At 44.7% G+C, this 21,520-nt stretch overlaps 1 protein-coding gene across 1 annotated transcript in view; it reads right to left on the reverse strand.

Moving 5' to 3' along the window:
• Window positions 1-6,574: 6,574 nt before the first annotated feature.
• gpr157 (G protein-coupled receptor 157) overlaps window positions 6,575-21,520 on the reverse strand; it is a 43,204-nt gene continuing 28,258 nt past the window's right edge. Inside the window, 3 exon segments of the mRNA XM_085967357.1 lie at window positions 6,575-8,980; window positions 8,982-9,170; window positions 12,122-12,316. Coding sequence (XP_085823483.1) covers window positions 8,957-8,980; window positions 8,982-9,170; window positions 12,122-12,316 — 408 coding nt within the window. The 3' untranslated portion in view covers window positions 6,575-8,956.

Below are 21,520 nucleotides of genomic sequence, written 5' to 3' on the forward strand. Positions count from 1 at the left end.
GCAGGACGGCCGTCTCAGGCTCTAATCTTTTGGCCGGAAACCAGACTGCTCAAAAGGTTAATTAAAACGGGTGATTGACGGGCCTGCTGGGGGGGAAAAAAATGAAGATCAATTGCTGTTTATTAATGAGCATCCTGCCCAACAGCCTTCTGCTTTAATAATATACTGACAATGCACCCCTCCCACCTGGCAACACACTCAAACCTCACAGCGAGAGAGAGCGTACAGATGGCTGACAGCTCAGCATCATCTTAATTAAAATGTACAGTTGCACCAGGTCTTTCTAGTGGCTCAAAGAGATTCCTCCGTCAACACTTGCAATTAGCTCCAGCTTTCAGAGGCTGTAGTTGTGTGCTGCTGTACGGGAGGGAATCCCACTGGTAGATAATGGAAAATGGCAGGTAATTAAGAATTCCCAAATTGTGGTCTTACACATAAAAAAGGTACAGCAATAGCCTCAGCATGGGAATGAAGAGGAGTGCAACACAAATATCAAAAGGACCACAATGCCCTTTTATTTGCCAAGAAAAAAAGATGCAATACAAAGGAGAAATCAACTTGTACAAGCTGGAACACCTTTCACGAAGTTTTGACCTGTGAAAATGACGGTGGATATTTCTATGCTGCCAAGTACTGCTTGAAGACAGCACTGCTGCCTCTAGCCTGACTCCCACTCCAGGCAGAATGCTGGCAGGATGTTGTGCTAACTTACGCCTCCCAGCGCTCTGTAGACCTGCACAGAAGCATTTGAAAAAGAAAATATAAAAGGATGCGGAGAAAGGGGAGGTAGATTGGATCAACGTAGATAACTGCAGTTGAAGAGCTAGCACTGGCACAGGCCCAAAGGGCCTCCTTCTATGATGTAGTTTCAATGATTACATAGGATATACAGGACAGAAACAGGCCATTCGGCCCAACCAATCTATGCTGGTGTTTAGGCTCCACTCGAGCCTCCTCCCGTCTTTCCTCATCTAAATCTATCAGCGTAACCTTCTATTCCCTTCTCCCTCATATGTTTGTCCATCCTCCCCTTAAATGCATCTATACTATTCGCCTCAACCACTCCCTGTGGGAGCGAGTTCCACATTCTCACCACTCTCTGGGTAAAGAAGTTTCTTCTGAATTCTCTATTTGATTTCTTGGTGACTATCTTATATTGACGGCCTCTAGTTATGCTCGTCCCCACAAGTGGAAACATTCTCTCTCTGTATCCACTCCATCAAAACCTTTCATAATTTTAAAGACCTCTATTAGGTCACCTCTCAGCCTTCATTTTTTCACGAGAAAAAAAAAAGAGACCCAGCCTGCTCATCCTTTCCTGATATGTATACCCTCGCATTTCTGGTATCATCCTTGTAAATCTTCTCTGCACCCCCTCCAGTGCTTTTATATCCTTTTTATAATATGGCGACCAGAACTGCACGCAGTACTCTGTGTGTGTGTGTTCTAACCAAGGTTCGATACAGGTTTAGCATAACTTCCCTACTTTTCAATTGTATCTCTCTAGAAATAAACCCAAGAGCTTGGTTTGCTTTTTTTTTTTAAATGGCCTTGCTAACCTGTGTCGCAACTTGTGGTGATTTGTGTATTTGTACTCCGAGATCCCTTTGTTCCTCCACGCCAAGTAGATTCCTGGAGTAGGGATGGTGGGAGAAGTTCTCAATGCTCCAGCAATAATTTAAGTCCTCAGTGGGCCAACTATTCTGGTTGGACATGAATGCTGGCGAGTAAGTCAGTTAATCCTCAATAAGTGAACTGCACTGAATATTTAAACTTTTATAAACCAGGAGTCGCATCCTAATGTTAAAAAGATCCTACCCCTCCCCCCAAATTTTGATGTCTTCTATTTATTGTTCAGATTCCCAATACCTTTTTTTATAATTAATCTTTAAAACTGCACCAAAAATATTTTGCAATGATTTTAGTGCAACATTCATGAGCTGTAGAATCTGTCGTTGCCTCTCCTCACTCACATACATATGGCATTTATTGTCTATCTTTACTCTGATGCATGTTAACAATGGCCACTCATTGAGCCAATTCGAGAAGACGACTGGGATTTTCGAAGCTTGCGCTAAGACGTCATTGCAAGCAGCATGGTATGTTGGATTTCAGCGAGTGGGTGCTATTGCAGTGCACCACAATCTAGTTGGACCATGGGTTTTCCACAACCCGATATGGATCAGCTGATCTCAGCCTATGCAGCCGTGAAGCCATTAAATTGGCTTTGATGTCCTTGGGTTAAGGACAGAACCTAAATCAGCCTGGGTTCCTGCTCCTATTAAATTGCTCAACCATCGGTGGCTATGCCTTCAGCTGCCTAAGCCCCAAGCTTCGGAATTCCCTCCCTAAACCTCTCCGCCTCCCTCTCCTCCTTTAAGACGCTCCTTAAAACCTACTTCTTTGACCAAGCTTTTGGTCACCTGCTCTAATTTCTCCTTATGTGGCTCGGTGTCGCATTCTGTTTTAGAACGCTCCGGGAAGCAGCTTGGGATGTTTTACGATGTGCTATAGAAATACAAGTTGTTGCTGTTGTTATTGCTATCCTCGAATGGAAAATGCATGTGTCTTAACATCAGGCTTGATTCATCTTTTCTTGATCAAATAACCTGGCACATAATCTTTGCAGGCCCCTGAAGCTTGACCCGTTGGTTGAAGTCGCTGCTGGACGCTGGTCGCTTGTGGATTTGTACTTAAGCATGAGTCGCCGTGTTCAGGAGGGCAGGGAGAAAGGGAGAGCGAATTAGGAAAAGTTCTTCTAAAAAAGTGAAATTCACGACTCAGAATTAGGCACAAGATTTGTTGGCCCCCAAGGTGCCGGGTGGATGGACCGAGGTAGTAGGTGGGTGGACAGGAGTACTGGGTGGGTGGGCTGGCTGAGGTGCCGGGTGGGTGGGCCGAGGTGCGGGGGGCCGGTACACTGGGTGGGTGGGCCAGCCAGGGAATCTAGAGGTTGGTTAAGAAATGGAATTTTCATACTTATGCTTCTGGCTGTGCTTTTAATTGTGGAAGTTACAGCAAAGTTGACTTGTCTCAAAACAGCTGGGTATTTTGGGAGCAGCTGCCTCCTAAAAGATCAATAGAGGAGAGGAATTCCTTTAATTTAGAAAAGGCGGAATGCTCATTTTCTGTAATGAATGACCTGCTAAAGAAGTTGCTTTCTCAAACTGTGCCGCCCAGCAGTGCCCGTCCTCACATCATCAGATCATTCATTGTAGATTAAAATCAGCCTTCGGGTTGCTGCTAAAAAGAGGAATTTTCGGCTCCTGCAAATTCTTAAATTTGAATTCCTTTCATATTTTGGCTGAATATCCACGGTGAAAAGTTGCACAGATTTGCTTTGGTGACAGGAGACAGTGAAGCCTCTTGCACCTGACTGGGATATTTTGTTCCAGCTCGTTTTGTGGAGCTTCCATACAGCAGAGCCTGATTTGTGCTGCTGTTGGTGTACCACATCAGTCATGGCACTTCAAAGTATTTCACAGTACATAAAGTACTTACAAATCAAGAATTTAAAAAAAAATTGTAGAGCTGGTGATGTTGAACAGCTGCTGTACGATTGTTAAAAGGAATAAAGCCACCAAGTTCCTTCACCTTTAAAAAGTTGCTGGTTAGGTGACAGGAGAAAAGAAACAGGGGATGCAGTGAACTTTCACACTTGTCCTTTAACCTCTGGAGACATGGGTTGGATACTGGTGCAATGAAACGGCTCTCGCCCCTAGATAGATGTCCTGTATAAAACGAGTTTAGGACGTCACACCCCAACACCCTGAATGTGTGAATTTGCAACAGGAAAATGCCACAAATTGGCAGTACCTACTTTGTTAAACCTCCAGTGTAAGAGGTGGCAGGTATGGGATGCAGCAACTATCACACTGGTGCAGGAGGGAGCACTGCACTGAAGTTGCGAGCGAGGCATTTGCTGGAGAATAACAAAGGTTGCTTTACTTTCTTGGCGGAATGAAAGGACAACATCCATGATCAATACTTAAATGATATTCTAGTCTGTCTCAATAACCGCGGCTGCAGTGTGTACCGTCTACAAGATGCACTGCAGCAACTTGCCAAGTCTTTTTCAGCAGCACCTCCCAAACCCACGACCTCTTCCACCTAGAAGGACAAGGGCAGCAGACGCATGGGAACACCACCACCTCCAAGTTCCCCTCCAAGTCACACACCATCCTGACTTGGAAATATATCGCCGTTGCTTCATCATCCTGGAACTCCCTCCCTAACAGCATTGTGGGAGTACCTTCACCACACGGAGTGCAGCGGTTCAAGGCGGCGGCTCACCCCCACCTTCTCAAGGGCAATTAGGGATGGGCAATAAATGCTGGCCTTGCCAGCGATGCTCACAACCCAGGAACTAATAAAACAAAAACACTTGCTGTAAAGGATTCCAAGTTCTAATAATCCACTGTGCGAATTAAGCTCTAAGTTCCTCCTTCATTTTCTGGTGATACACACGAGTCTATATTCCCCCACTACCAGCTCACAGACTAGTGGAAATAATCTCTCACTATTTAGCTGCTCAAAACTTTTCATAATTTTGAAAACCTCGATTAGATCCCACCTTAAATGGCCTCGGCGCCGATCAAAAAAGTGCCAGTTTTTCCACACTTTTCTTCATAACTTCTCGTGCTTACCAGCACATCTTATTTTGAGCATTCGGAACCACAGTAACCCCGGCTCTCCAGGAATGTAGGAGCAGTGCTCTTTCATGGGGTAGGACCACTCCACATCATTCACCCTCTCTCCGGGCGCTCAACTGTAACAAGATTGCCCAACAAGACCAGAGTCTGAAAGAAGTGGCTGCAATTTAAAAAGTAAAAGAAAGTCTTGCATTTATATAGCGCCTTTCACAGAAACCCCACAGTGCAGATAGAGGCCATTTCGGCCCATCGAGCCTGCACTGACACATATCCCACCCGATCCCCGTAATCCCTACACCAACACATGTCCCACCCTATCCCCGTAACCCCACGTATTTAATCCCCCTAGCACTAAGGGTCAATTTTATCATAGCCAATCAACCTAACCCGCACATCTTTGGACTGTGGGAGGAAACCGGAGCAAACCCACGCAAACACGGGGAGAATGTGCAAACTCCACACAGTCACCCGAGGCCAGATTCGAACCCGGGTCCCTGGCGCTGTGAGGCAACAGTGCTAACCACATGCCACCGTGCTGTCACGACCACTGGATGTCTCAAAGTGCTTTACAGCCAATGAAATATTATTTGAAGTGGAGTCACTGTTGTAATGTGGGAAACGCGGCAGCCAATTTGCACACAGCAAGCTCCCACAAACAGCTCTGTGATAATGACCAGATAATGGCCCAGAAATTCGTGTCGGGGGCTTCCCGCGGGTGCAAGCCCCCGACCTACACTTACCTAGCGTGCCGGCAGTTGAAGCCTGGGCCTGCGTGGATATCCTGTCAGTGGCCCGGTTCAGCTCCCGGCGCGGTGCTTGCGTGATCCAGCGGCGTACTTAGTGCGATGCGTCGGCTGGGATCACGTGAGCACTGGGCAACCAATCGGAGGATGCAAAAGTTCATTCATGAGTTTGACGGTAAGAACTGTCAAACTCATGAAAACTCCGGGCGCCCAAAACAGTACTTAAACTTGAAATAAAATTTAAAAAAACATCACACTATTTAAATGAACTATAAATAACTTTAAATAACTATTTTAAACAATAATTTAAATTTTTGAAAAAAAATCAGGGCTAAAAATACACTTACCTTACTGTAAAGTCTTTAAAAATAATAAACCTGTGGGAAAAAAATTCTAATTTTAATTAATAGACCACTTACCTTTTAAAATTAAGTCCTTACGTCTGCTTTTTTAAAGTGCAAAAAGCGGAGGCCTTCACGCACGGGCAAACCTGGGGGAAAAAAAGTTCAACGCGCACGCGCAGACTCCTGCGTGCACGCGTTCGACCTCTGAACCCCTTGGTTCAGAGGATCGGAAATGCCGGTTTCCCGCGCATGCGCTGTGCATGCAGAAAAACAGCAATTCCATCGGTCCCACGCGCGAGTACATGGTGCTTACTCGCACGTTGGGACACTAATTTCTGGGCCAATCTGTTTTTGTTATGTTGAGTGAGGGATTTGACCAGGATACCGGGGAGAACTCCCCTGCTCTTCAAAATAATGTCGTGGGATCTTTCACGTCCACCTGAGAGCGCAAGACAGGACCTCGGTTTAACATCTGATCTGAAAGACGGCACCTCTGACAGTGCAGCACTCCCTCAGCACTGCACAGGGAGTGTCAGCCTAGATTTTTGTACTCAAGTCTCTGGAGTGGGACTTGAACCCACAACCTCCTGATTCAGAGGTGAAGGTGCTACCCACTGAGCCACAGCTGACCTACTACTCTTCTAGGCAAGAATCTAACGCTTTACTACAGAGACTCCCAAGGAGAACACTTTTTAACCTTAGAGTTGGAGAAAAATACAGGAGTATCAATCTGTGTAAAGCAGGGTGGGGAAAAAATGCAAATTAAAAAAGGCAGCTTTTACATACAGTGAAGTTCTACAGACCCAGAAAATTAAGACAGAACATCCTGTAGAGATTCCCGTTTAGCAAAAATACTTTATTACAGTTAGAGAATACCACAATACATTTTTCTCATTTATGTATTCTAAACAAAAAACAATGATCCAAAAATCTATGTTTGAACCTACTGAGGAAACAACAGGACTATATTTACATATTCCAATTTGACCACTTACATAGTAAACACCCAGGAAGAAAAAAGGTTGGGACATTTAGAAAATTCTTTTACAAAATTTTAATTTAAAAAAAGTGTAACAGAATCACAAAGGATGAGGTGTAACAAAGGGTTCTCAGTGGTTTTTACATGCAATGCTTCTTTTGACAATCAAATGGCACTTGATACAAGCAAGTGTGAACTACTTGAATTTTCTCACTGAAAAATGCCTTTGAACACGATCGGGGGGGTGGGGGGGGGGGGAAACCCACGTCCGTTACTGTTAAGGGAGAAAGAATTTGCATAGACGCAATGCCTTTCATGCACTTCAGGATGTTCTACTTCCCACCCTTGGTTTACTAGGAGTGTGTAATCACGGTTTTGCAGGCAAAACAGGATGTGCGCCACCTTTACACTGTCAATATACTGATGTAGTTACTTATTGAAAGTCAGAGAAGGCCATTATTTAGTTTTATTCTTAAAAAAGTGAGTGTCTTTTTTTTTAATATAAAAAGAGCGTGAGAAACAACGAGAGACGTGGAGATGGATCCATATTCTTAGCAATTGTTAGATCCAAGATTTTGTTTGGAGTTGCAGGACTAATTTTTTAGGACCCAATATTGGATTTTTTTTTTTTAAATGCGGGGAGTTAAAGTGGAAAAGATGGCACAGTGAGTGCTCCCTGTACATTTCAAAGCAAACTGGGTGTAGGGTACACTTAATGTCCCATCGCCTGGGAGTGGTCATCGCTGTGGAAATCAAGCCCTCGGAAAAAGTGGCCAAATTAGGTTAAAAAGGATAAGAGTCTCGGTCAATGCCCTTTTGTTCTACTATTAAAAAGTAGTTTTTAAATTAACTTTTCTCTCCCTCTTTCAACTCTTCCCTCACCAAAGCCCTTACATTTTCTTTCAGACATTTCATAATGGAGACACGGATATGGACTACAGGTGGGAATTGAACGCTGTTCCCAGCCACTAATCAAACCAGTGGACTGGGATTGGGAATTGGGTCCTTTAGTAGAAAATGAATAGACTGGTAACTGGAAAAAAACACAACAGTTCAAAATGGTTTCCATGGAGATCTAGTTGCAATAATGAAGATCCCTCATCAGCCAAAGAGTACATGATCGTTTGTACATGGCTCCACACAACAAGCAAACCGCAGGCAAATTCAAAATTCACCAAAGTAACTCAAGTTTAAGATCAAAATAAAGGCGAATGAGAAAAACAAATTTAAAAAATCAAATCTAGAGACAGCGAAATTCTTTTTGGTGATAAAGGTCTGCACAAGGACAAAACATTTGGTACCTACGTTGACTTTGGTGACATCACGGACAGGAGAATTTCAGCCCCGGGATCTTACTATCTGTAGCAGCCTACTGCAATAGACACAGAATTGTACATCATGAACTGGATATCAATTTCCTGAAAATGGCAACTTTTCTCAGATAATTAACTCCTCTTTTGTATGATTGAGCAGGTGGGTGTTGAACCAGAGGTTAAGTTTAGCTTCAAATGAGGACCCCATATTAAAACTAGTGACAAACTGCTGTGGGAGAAAGAGAGCAGATTGGATTATTGCTCGTAAGGTCCAAAATTTTAGTCATAGGCTTTGAGGAGATGGAAGACTGAAAATAAAGCTTAAGGATTACAAATGCAACCAAGTGTCTTCCAAATTGCTTGTGTTGAGCTGGGGATTACAGTCAAACTACACAAGATCCCCCACCCCCTTCCATTACTAAAATAACCAACACATCGACGTATACCAGCAGGATCTGTACCTCAAACATAATTTTAAATGTCAGTCGGAGAGAGAGAGAGAAATTTTACAAGTCAGAAGGAGCATTTTTAATTCACTTTCTGGTATCTAACAACGTTCAAGTATTGCAGAAAAGTTTTCCTTACAGTTGCTGTTAAACTCAACACGATTGATTTAAAATAAAAAAAACAGTAACAGGCACTGTGGTTTTGAAAAACAAGCTCGCAATTGAGAAGTCCGCCCAGCTTTTGGTTGTGCAGGGATTGTGGGGAAGTTGCTCGCCTCAGCTCCCGAACTCAGCAAGGGTCAGAGCTTTCTGTACCAAACACTCGATCAAGTGACTCCTCCAAAAGACCACAGATCGTCACCGTCAGCACCACGCAAATGAACAAACAACAAAAAGTGCTGTGCCCCAGTGTCTTCATACTGCTGAAAAAGCGGCCGAAGGAAGTTTTAGGTACGCCCCAGCGTCTTTTGGGAATCAGCTTACTCTTCAGTTACATACGAGGGGGGCAGTCATCGCTGCATTCCGCCGGGGCTCCACTGCCTCATAATTGTTCACCCTGGTCTTGCGGGACACTGGTTCAATCTCGTATCGAAAGCAGCCGCACAGGCAGGAAACCAGTCGAGTCCGAACAACTCGAGTGCAAAGGACGAATATAATGCAATTAGCTGCTCCTTGAAAGGTGTTTCCTACTCCCTGCAGGACATGGACGGTGGAGAGAAACAATTAGCATGCTGGACAGAAACAAAAAAAAGCTGCAAAATCAGTATCAGCTGATTCTGTACAATGAAGCCTTTCAAGTCACGAGAGAGAGACACACAGAAACAGACAGACACAGAGAGAGAGAGAGAGAGAGACACACACAGAGAGAGAGAGAGAGAGAGACAAGGTCAAATTGGAAGACTTTCAGCACAGTCATGTGGTAGAGATTACGAGACACCTGCGACTATAGTCAAGTTACTGTTGAACCTCAATGGAGGACAACTGTGCCCCAACAGATAATTGAGAGCTCCCTAGAGTTTAAAGAAAAAGTCTTGCATTTATAGAACGCCTTTCATGACCTCAGGATGTCAGTATTAGAGGGATGCATTCCGCACTACTGGACTGGGCTCTCGGGTCAGGCGTGGGGGAGGGGTAAGTATACACGACCCAGAACAACCTCCACAGTGAATAGAAACTATTATTTATTGTAACTACCATTACAACAGTGACGACACTTCAAAAGTACTTTATTGGTTGCGAAGCTCTTTGGGACGTCCCAAGGTCACGAAAGGTGCTATAGAAATACAAGTCTTTCTTTCTCAAAAGAAATGTTCACTTTTAAAAAAAATATAAATAGCCAATGGATTTCCCCCCCCACCCCACCCAGGTTGCTCGCAGCAATGCCCAAGTAATCAATCTTCAATTCCTGGAGATTCTGGGACAATCCTGGAAGGTTAGGTTGGCAAACCGAACTCCACCCAGGCGATACTTCACACTCAGTGAATTCTTAGCACCCGATTGTTCCGTGGTTGGGTGGGTGGGTGGATGGATGAAGGACAGAAAGAGCGAGACAGACTTGCATTTATGCAGCACCTTTCACGACCACTGGACATCCCAAAGCGCTTTACAGCCAATGAAGTATTTTTTGAAGAGTAGTCACTGTTGTAATGTGGGAAATGCGGCAGCCAATATGCACACAGCAAGCTCCCACAAACAGCAACGTGATAATGACCAGATAATCTGTTATAGTGATGTTGATTGAAGGATAAATATTGGCCCCAGGACACCTGGGATAACTCCCCTGCTCTTCTTCAAAATAGTGCCATGAGGGAGCAGACGGGCCTCAGTTTAATGTCTTATCTGAAAGACAGCACCTCAGACAGTGCGGCACTCCCTCAGCACTGCACTGGGTGTGTCAGCCTAGATTTTGTGCGCTCAATTCTCTGGAGTGGGACTTGAACCCACAACCTTCTGACTCGGAGACGAGGGTGCTGCCCACTGATCCACGGCTGACAAGTTTCCCCGCCACACCCAACCCATTAAAAAAAAACAGTAGATCTGGTGATAAAAGTCCAAACGCGCAGTGATGTCATTGCACATGCGTCGCACAGATATCGAATTTTCCGCACGTGTGCAGTTCGATTCCCATGGCGATTTTTTTTTTTTAAATAAAAAGATATATCATCTTGTGAAGTAAATGCTGGCCATCCTATTCATCCTGGAACCAAAAACCCCAACTCCCGCTGCTGTCCAAACCCCAAAGCTAAAAATCACAGCAGCCTGCAGAGTGAACTCTACCAAGTACTGGACAGCCAGATACCAGCTCCTGATCCTTCTGATCCAGCTATCCCTCCACATAAGCTTTGAATCATTAGGTAGCTCCTGAGGAAGGATGTTCTTGCCATGGAGGGAGTGCAGCAAAGATTCACCAGACGGATACCTGGGATGGCAGGAATGACGTATGAAGAGAGATTGGGTCGATTAGGCTTATATTCGCTAGAATTTAGAAGAATGAGGGGGGATCTCATTGAAACTTATAAAATTCTAACTGTACTAGACAGACTAGATGCAGGAAGGATGTTTCCGATGGTGGGGGAGTCCAGAACCAGGGGTCACAGTCTAAGGATAAGGGGTAAGCCATTTAGGACTGAGATGAGGAGGAATTTCTTCATCCAGAGAGGGGTGAACCTGTGGAATTCTCTACCACAGAAGGCAGTTGAGGCCAACTTATTAAATATATTCAAGAAGGAGTTAGATATATTTCTTAAGGCTAAAGGGGTCAAGGGATATGGGGAGAAAGCAGGGACAGGGTACTGAATTTGGATGATCAGCCATGATCTCATTAAATGGCGGAACAGGCTCGAAGGGCCGAATGGCCTGCTCCTATCTTATGTTTCTAAAGGCCAGAGCATACAAGGAATTGCAGTCTGCAAGGTGCTAACAAATGGGAATCAAGAAGTACTCAAAAGTTGACGGTAATTTACAACAAGCCTTTACTTGCAGTCTCCAGCAGAAGTATATATTTCCCATACACTCTGATTTTTCGCCAAACATTATTCAAATCTGTATCAAAACTCCTGCCTGTGTTACAAGGTGTTATATTTTCCCCCACTAGTTCACACTATTGTAAAACAGCAGAAACACAGAAAATGCTGGAAATACTCAGCGGGTCAGGCAGCGTCTGTGGAGAGAGAAACAGAGTTAACGTTTCAGGATCAACCTGGGAGGGATGGAGGGAGCCGAGTCGGACGAATTGAGAGCTTGGTTATTCACCATGTATGTCGGAAATTTGGACACACTGCAAATTATTTCACAACCGTTTAAGATAATAAATAAGATGGTCTACTCCCATGTTCAGATTTGTGAATGAAGTTGTGCTGTGTATTTGTGTTCTCTCCTTATTTTGGGAGGAAGGGCATGAGCTGGGCAAACTTCCGCTTTCATCGTCTGTTAGTGCTCACCAGCTATTACTCTTGGGTTTTTAAATCCACTTATATGTTTCTAAGTAATTTACCCGGCTGTTAACAGATTGAATATGCTCAAGTCTTGGAGTGGAGCTTGAGCAGACAACCTTCTGAATCAGAGAAGGTCGTCAAGATGATACAAGCCATAATTACAAACTGCTACATCAGAACAGCAGTGCGTGTGCAGATTACTGTACTTACATGTAGTATCACAAGCAGTCCATTTTGCACAGCAGGCGAATTGCAGAGTGTCAGAATGAACCTCACAGTGCTCCAGATTCGAAGGAAGATGAAGATGATGGGTATAATGGTAAGCTTGCGATCTGCAATTGAAGACCTTGTGTGATGGCTGGAACTACTGGCGAGGATAGGGCGGTACTCCGATAATGCTTCATGCTGGGCAAGAAAAGCAAAGCACGGTTAGTTCCTCTGAAGGTCAAGGCACTTGTAAGAGCCATAAAAGCTTAAGAAAATACTTTAAAATATTGGTTAAATAGCATAATACAGTTAATTTACCTGATTGACTTATTGTATTAAGAAACCCCCTATTTTCTTGCTCCAGTAGTATAGTCCGAGACACCCCCTTCATTCTTGCCACAATGGTACAGTCCCTAAGCCACACATGGTATGCAGCCATTTTACAGTTTAAACTCCACGTGGCTGAAGGAGGCAGAAGTTGTGAGGTTTGGAGCAATATAGTTTTTGACCGTGTTCGTTTATACGTGTTTGCTTTCTAATTCCGTTTGTGAAGTGTTATAGTAAACAGTTTAAAAGACAAAGCTACGTTTGGGAACGTTTTATTTCGACACGCGTCTACTCGTTGTTAAAAGCCCCACAGCTCAGTGGCTGCCTGTTTGGAAACTAAGAAGCGCCACTACAGCACTCTTTTAGCAGGCACTGGTGCATCGCCATCACACAACTTCTGCTTACAGATTCAAGAAAATAGTGGGAACGCCGCAATACCCACTCCTGAAACAAAACAAAAAAGATTCTCCTCATCAATGCCTTGATCTTCTGCACGATGAATGAGGGCTAAATTTCAGCACAGTCCCCTCCAATAGGCTAGCAAGATGCTTGGCAACTGTAGGGCGAGGGCAATCTCGCCATTTGCCCATCTTTCACCCCTCGTTAAAAAAAAAACACACAAAATCAGCAGTACTCATTGGGCATAATCAGATTGATATATCAAACATGCAGTCGTTAAAATAGGGCAAGGGGCATTGCAAGTGGGGGTCTACAAATAACCGTACTAAAACAAATTTTAACTAGTTTACGTTGCAATGAATTCAAAACATATTGGTTAACCGGATCAGAATCGAAGTTGTTTTATTGCAGCTAATAACGTCTATGTTAATCGACACTTCTTATATCAGGACGAAGTAATTTGCAGGGCTATGGGGAAAGAGCAAGGGGGGGGGGGGTGGGACTAATTGGACAGCCCTTTCAAAGAGCCGGCACAGGCACAATGGGCCGAATGGCCTCCTTCTGTGCTGTATCTTTTTGTGATTGTATAAATCACCTGTTGTTCGTACTGCTAACCAATCAGACTGCATAAAAGTTTACAATTTATTTTTCCTTAAGCATGGATTGCCTCTCTCAAATAACCTATCGTAATTTACAACATGCTACAATCCAACACTGCAAAAACTCAGTATGCCAGGCTAGGAACTATTTTGCAAAAAAAAAAAATGATCCATCACTAAAAACACACGGAGCCAATATCATGCGGTGGGATATTAGTAACGAGCACCTTCACATGAAATATCTTTTGTGTGTTACTTTAACAGGAAGTGCTAACTGGTTTATTTTAAGCTCATTAACATTCTTGTTAAAATAGCCAGCACGTGTCTCCAACACAAATGTATTAACATCCGAAACAACAACAGAAAACGCTGGAAAAACTCAGCAGGCCAGGCAGCATCCGTGGAGAGAGAAACAGAGTTAACGCTTCAGGTCGATGACCTTTCGTTAGACCTGGAAAAAAAAAAGCAGGAAATGGAATTTCCTGGTATTAACATCCAGCAAGGTTTCAACCCAAAAGTGTGTAGTGATCCCGGAGCGGTAAAGGGAGTGATGTATATTTAGTGCCACTTGTGGGAGGGGGGAAAAGAGAGATAAAAACAAACACACAGGGGAAATAAACTGGAATGCATTCCTCCAAATATCTGAGGCACCTTTGCATTCCCACTTTATCAGGCAGTAACAGGACATTACCAGCTCCAGTCCAGCATGGAACCATTGAATTACTGGCCGATTTAGATGGAACTCTGGCAAGATTCCCCAATATCCATGCTTGCAATTCCCAGGTTCTCCCCACTGCTGCAGAAACGTACATCCTGTTCATGCTGGGGAGCGGCTTCACCAGCAGTATGGAGAAACCCGTTATCCAAGGGCAGCCGAATGTAAGCTGCAGCTCTCGGGTCACGTGTGGCCCCCAGGTCCCAGTGACCCGGCCTTTGAAGCCGGCAACTCGGCCCCGTTTATGCAGCTATTCCTTATTTACTGATATGCTCCCACGTGGGTTTAGTGGGCCTAGGAGGTTTGGAAAGGGCTGCTTCAAGCGCTGTTGCCTCAAGTTCAATAGTAGCCTGCAAAAATGAATGGGATAAATACTTGGAGAAAAAAAAATTGCAGGGATTATGGGGAAAGAGCCAGGGGGAGCTGGATTGCTCTTCGAAAGAGCCAGCGCAGACTCAATGGGCCGAATGGCCTCCTTCTGTGCTGTACTATTCGATGATTCTATTCTACCAACATACTAAAACAGATTATCTGGTCATTATCACATTGCTGTCTGTGGGAGCGTGCTGTGCACAAATTGGCTGCCGCCATTACAACAGTGACTACACATCAGAAAGTACTTCATCTTCCAATTAGGCACTTTACAGCCTTCCGGACTCAATATCGAGTTCAACAATTTCAGATCATAACCTCGGCCCCCATTACATTTTTATATATTTTTTATCCACAACTTTGTTTTGGCCCTTCCCCCTTTTTTTTCCTCCCCCACATGGCAGCTGTCTCTCATTCTGCCAGTGCATTTCACACCTAATCTAAAACCGTCTTTTGTCTCTTTACTAGTCCTATCACCATCTCGTCTCGTTTTGAATACCTCTTAATGTCTCTTCACTTCTCTTGTTTTTTCATCCCCATTTCCCAGCCCCCAAACTGACCTTTTAATCTGTTTCATTTCCTGTGTTTTTTCAGTCCTAACGAAGGGTATCGACCTGAAACGTTGACTCTATTTCTCTCTCCACGGATGTTGCCTGGCCTGCTGAGTTTTTCCAGCATTTTCTGTTTGTTATTTCAGAAAGTACTTCATTGGCTGTAAAGCGCTTTGAGGCATCTGGTAGTCGTGAAAGGCGCTATAGAAATGCAAGTCTCTCTTCTTTTTCTATTGGTAGATAAACCCTTAACCAACCAAAGCACCAAGATCCGTTAACAATCAGCAACTTGAGGTACATATGGATTTAAACTTAAAAAGGGCAGATTATCGAAAGTTCTGCCTCTGGCAGTAGCCTCAGCGAGTGTGCGTATTGGGGGAATCACAGCTGCGTCCCCCTCACCACCTCCCCAGATTTCCCGCCTATTAATTGTAATGGACAGGAGGGGGAAAAAAAACGAGGGCAGCGCAGCGATATGACACGTGCGTTGCTGGCAAACTCGAAACGTCAGCCCTCATCCGTGGCCCTACAGGGTAACAAACCCATGCAGCCCACAAAAGCTTGGACATTCGGTGATCTATGGTAGCCAAAGAATATGACCACAAGAATTAGGAGCAGGAGTCGGCCTTACGCCCCCTCGAGCCTGCTCCGCCATTCAATAAGATCATGGCTGATCTTCGACCTCTTTCCCGCCAGGTCCCTTAGTGTCCAAAAATCTATCGACCTCAATGCAAATCCAGCTGCTTCCTGCATTCTCGGGAGGTCTGGGGAAGGGGGGGGCGGGGGGCGGGGGGCGGGGGGCCCCCCCCCCCCACCCCCCAACCCGGGGCCCCCCCCCACCCCCCAACCCAAGATAAATTCTTATTTTCATTCAAGATTGGTTTGTTTTCTATAAAAAAGGAGCCAAGGCATCAGCAAATCCCCCCCCCCCCCCAGCCCCAGCCCCAGCCCCAGAAATTAAGTTGGCATTGATAAGGGTGGAGCGCGTAAAGCAGATGGAAGGAAGTTAGACTTGTGGTGGCCATGCTTTTTGGCTGCTGTGGACTTGAATCCCCTGACTGCCATGTTTTTAAATCCCACAAGAAGAGCTGAATCTTGTACTGGTTCGGTTCGGTTCCCGTTTATGGCTTTCAATTGGATTTTTTTTAAATAGGAGCCCGAAGTCCAGAGGCACTGTCACAGTTACAAACTCACCCTCAGTTAAAGACAGACTTGCATTTCTACAGCGCCTTTCACGACCACCGGACGCCCCAAAGTGCTTTACAGCCAATGAAGTGCTTCTGAAGTGTAGTCACTGTTGTAATGTAGGAAACGCGGCAGCCAACCTGTGCACAGCAAACTCCCACAAACAGCAACGTGATAATGAGCAGATCATCTGTTTTTGGTGATGTTGACTAAGGGATTAACATTGGCCCAGGACACCGGGGATAACTCCCCTGCTCCTCTTCAAAATAGTGCCATGGGATCTTTCACGTCCAACTGAGAGAGCAGGTTTCACCTTGGTTTCACCTCCGACGGCACCTCCGACAGTGCAGCACTCCCTCAGCACTACACTAGAGGGCCAGCCTAGATTTTTGTGTTCAAGTCCCTGGAATGGAACTTGAACCCACAACCTTCTGACTCTTGGGCAAGAGTGCTACCCACTGAGCCACATGTCCTGAGCAGGACATGCCAACCAATGGCTAAGAACACAGATTAAATCGGTCAACAGTAAAACCAAAATGGAACAACTTCAGAATGTAATTCAGCTTCAATTCTCTCATAAAATGTTCAATACATGCTCTATTTATCCTGCTCACCAGCTCAGAAACAACGATGACTACAGAGTAAAAAAATTCCTCTCGAATTTCTGGTTGCATATCCTGGATTCCAATTAGACCATGCTACTCAGTTACTCAAGAAGCCACCATCAAGCGCCACTGGACACAACTTATCCCATTCATAAAACACATTATCAGAAGGCCACATCAGTAGCTGCATGACTTGGTAATTATTTAAGAACAAGGAAAAGATTGTGCTGCAACAAAAAAAAATTCTCGTCTATAAACTGCAGAATAGCAGCTCCGAGGTTTGGAATAGTCTGGAATCTAAACCCATCCCCAGAAGTACAGGGTTTCTGTCCTCAATCACCATCCACTGATTATCTAATATGTGCGCTAATGGACACAGGGATTAGCCTCGGCTGGGCTACACTCCTCCATTGAATACCCCAGCAACACATACGGCCTAGGTGTACTCAGAATCATAGAAACTTGCAGCACAGGAGGAGGCCATTCGGCCCACCGTGCCTGTGCTGGCTCTTTGAAAGAGCAGTCGTGCTTGGTCCCACATCCTCCCTTTTTGTCCGTAACCCTGCAAGTTCCTCATCCTCAAGTGGCCGTCCAACTCCCTTTTAGCAAACCGTTATTTGGTTGTGGTACTGGAGGGTGGCCAGCAATGAAGAAACACTATCCCAGTGCAAGTCACCCCCTTCAGGAAAGAAGGGAGGAATGCTTGTTCCAAGGCTAGCAAAGTCCTCGCCTCTGCCCCTCCCCTCAATATCCCTGGTTAAAACTCTCCTCCTCCTCTCCTCCCCCAGCCCCGCTAGAGAAATGCATTCCTCTCCACACAAAACCTCCCAACACCCAACCAGATAGTTAAACCTAGTTCTATAAAATTTAAGGCCACAACTTGCTTGGTTACGTGTGTGTATCCAAGTAAACTGCAAAGCCCATTTGTCCCAAGAGGCTAGGGCTGGTGTACCCAATAAGACGGCCATGGGATGAACATGGTTGTAACAGGTGGTACTGAAATGAACCATTTTGCATATTATTTCAGTACAATTGTACTAACAGTACAGTACTTCATTTGCTTTGGGGTGTCCCAAGGTTGTGAAAGGCGCTATATAAATCTCTTTAGGTGGAGCAGGGTGGGTAGAGAAGGAGAGAGCCATTCCCTGGCCATTCTTGCATTTCTTCCAACAGCTGCTTTGGCACTGACCAAGGAACAGGTCACACACCTGCACAGCTACACACGGTGTGCGGTGAAACCAGTAGCAGAGCAGAAAATGCCTTCAATACTCTTGGTTAGTGTGAAAAGAAAGCCCTACTGGGAATGTTGCTGCACTTGTGGAGAGGACTAACATGTCTTCTCATACAAGCAGGAACTCCCTTCTGTCCACGTTTTGCTTCATCTCTCAGGGCTGTGGGAGGGAATATCACTCAGACTATCAGTGGTGTTTATATAAGCTCCATGGATGACTCTGCTTCCACCTTTGAACTATTTTGAATATGTTTAAGTGCACAAGCAAGCACCATCTCCAACAAAGTAACTCTGCTTCACCTCAATAAAAAAAAAGCTAGGAATATGCAAACATAGTACCGTTGTTTAAAAAGGGAGAAAGGGATAGGCCGAGTAATTACAGGCCAGTCAGCCTAATCTTGGTGGTGGGAAAATTATTGGAAAAAATTCTGAGGGACAGGATAAATCTTCATTTAGAAAGACATGGATTAATCAGGGACAGTCAGCATGGAGTTATTAAGGGAAGGTCATGTCTGACTAACTTCATTGAATTTTTTGAGGAGGTAACAAGGAGGGTCAATGAGGGTTGTGCATTTGATGTAGTCTATATGGATTTTAGCAAGGCTTTTCATAAGGTCCTGCATGGCAGACTGGTCACGAAAGTAAAAGCCCATGGGATCCAAGGCAAAGTGGCAAGTTGGATCCAAAATTGGCTCAGAGGCAGGAAACAAAGGGTAATGGTCGAAGGGTGTTTGTGACTGGAAGGCTGTTTCCAGTGGGGTTCCACAGGGCTCAGTACTGGGTCCTTTGCTTGTTAGTATATATCAAATGATTTGGACTTGGATGTAGGAAGTATGATTAAGAAGTTTGCAGATGACACAAAAATTGGCCGTGTGGTTGATAACGAAGAAAAAAAAGCTGTAGACTGCAGGAAGATATCAATGGATTGGACAGGTGGGCAGAACAGTGCCAAATGGAATTCAATCTAGAGAAGTGTGAGATAATGCATTTGGGGAGGGCAAACAAGACAAGGGAATACACTATAAATGGTAGGACACTGAGAAGTGCAGAGGATCAGAGGGACCTTGGAGTGCATGTCCACAGATCCCTGAAGGTAGCAGGACAGGTAGATAGGCGGTTAAGGCGGCACACGGGATACTTGCCTTTATTAGCCGAGGCATAGAATACAAGAGCAGGGGGGTTATGCTTGAACTGTATAAAACATTAGTTAGGCCGCAGATAGAATACTGCATGCAGTTCTGGTCACCACATTACAGGATGGATGTGATTGTACTAGAGAGGGGGTGCAGAGGAGATTTATGTGGATGTTGCCTGGGCTGGAGAATTTTAGCTCTGAGAAAAGACTGGATAGGCTGGGGTTGTTTTCTTTGGAACAGAGGAGGCTGAGGGAAGACCTAATTGAGGTGTATAAAATTGAGGGGCCTGGATAGTGTGGCCAGGAGGGACCTTAGCAGAGAGGTCAATAACCAGGGGGCACAGATTTAAAGTAATTGGTAGGAGGTTTAGAGGGGATTTGAGGTGAATTTTTTTCATCCAGAGGGTGGTGGGGGTCTGGAACTCACTGCCTGAAAGGGTGGTAGAGGCAGAAACCCTCATCACATTTAAAAAGTACTTGACTGTGCACTTGAAGTGCCGTAACCTACAGGGCTACGGACCAAGTGCTGGAAAGTGGGATTAGGCTGGAGAGCTCGTCGGCCGGCACGGACAAGATGGGCCGAATGGCCTCCGTCTGTGCTGTAAACTTCGATGATTCTATGAAGGTGAGTCCCTGGAATTTAGGTGGTTAAGGGGTGATCTGATCAAAGTTTTCAAGATATTAAGGGGAACCGATAGGGTAGATAGAGAGAAACTATTTCCGCTGGTTGGAGAGTCTCGGACTAGGGGGCATAGTCTAAAAATTAGAGCCAGACCTTTCAGGAGTGAAATTAGGAAACACTTCTACACACAAAGGGTGGTAGAAGTTTGGAACCCTCTTCTGCAAATGGCAATTGATGCTAGGTCTGAGATTGATAGGTTTTTGTTAACCAAAGGTATCAAGGGATATGGGGCAAAGGTGGGTATATGGAATTATGTGAGAAGTCACACAACACCAGGTTATAGTCCAACAGCTTTATTTGAAAATCACAAGCTTTCGGAGCACTGCTCCTTCGACTTCACCTGACGAAGGAGCAGCGCTCCGAAAGCTTGTGATTGGCTGTTGGACTACACAGCTGTTGGACTACAACCTGGTGTTGTGTGACTTCTCACATTTGTCCACCCCAGTCCAACACCGGCATCTCCACATCATGGCTATATGGAATTAGGTTGTGGATCAGCCATGATCTCACTGAATGGTGGAACAGGCTCGAGGGGCTGAATGGCCTCCCCTGGTCCCAAAAGCAACAGGCAAGCAAGGAAAAAGTGACGGATGGTCTCAGTCACAAAACCACTACCAATCCCATCCTGCTGGCCTAGAGAGGGGGAACACCAACACTGCCCTCGGACGATGGGTTTGATTCACTCATACAGCACAAAGTCTATTTATAGGCAGTTCTACTGGCCTGTGAAATGGATCCCATCCCTTCCCCCCCCTCAGCTGGCTCAGTCTTTGAACATAAACATGGTATTGTTCACCAAGCCACAAGACAAAGATTAGCAGTATGAAGTCACGGAAATCTTTTCAAAAAAGATTAGGATTAACTTATTCTGGGTAAAATAAAAAAGTTTTATATTTGCTTTGCTTTAATCAAGTCATCCATTAAAAAAAAAAGAAAATCTAAAATGGAATTTGTCTAATTCTGTCTGAACCTTAAGGATTAAGATAGATTGTAAATAACTGGCAGTTAGAAGGGGTACAAATAGATTTGTTCAGTTACATGTGACACAACTCAATTAGCAGTATTAAAGTCACATTGTGGACAGATTTGTTTAAGGGACCATTTCCCTGTAGTTGGGCTGGCAAGTTTTAGTTTAGTCTGAGGAGCCATATTTCATTCTCTGTAAAGGGAAATGATAGACGACATGGCTATAATGAGGGAACAAAAACATTTTTCCAAAATCAACCATGTCGGCTTCCTTTTTGATTACTTCAAACGAGTCAGCATGTGTGTGTTCGACTGGTTCAACAGTGGCAGAAATTTCTGCAGAAAGTCATAGCTTCCGTTCAACCAAGTGTTCAAGGCAGAGTGCTAGAGCCAAAATCTCTGGAATCCTTCAAGAGGGAGCTGGACACAAATCGGGGGAGGGGGGCAGTGGGCTTCTAGGATACGCTAGATGGTTAAATTAGGAGGACAGGTTGCATAAACTTGGCTTGTATTCCCTGGAGTATAGGAGCTTGAGGGGTGATCTGATCGCGGTGTTTAAAATGTTAAAAGGATTCGATAGGGTAGATACGGAGAAACTATTCTCTCAAGTGGGGGAAATCAAGAACGAGGGGACA

The sequence above is a fragment of the Somniosus microcephalus genome, chromosome 25 (genome assembly GCF_052327205.1).
Source record: "Somniosus microcephalus isolate GS21.2 chromosome 25, FLI_Smic_1.0, whole genome shotgun sequence".
Classification (NCBI taxonomy): Eukaryota; Metazoa; Chordata; class Chondrichthyes; order Squaliformes; family Somniosidae; genus Somniosus; species Somniosus microcephalus.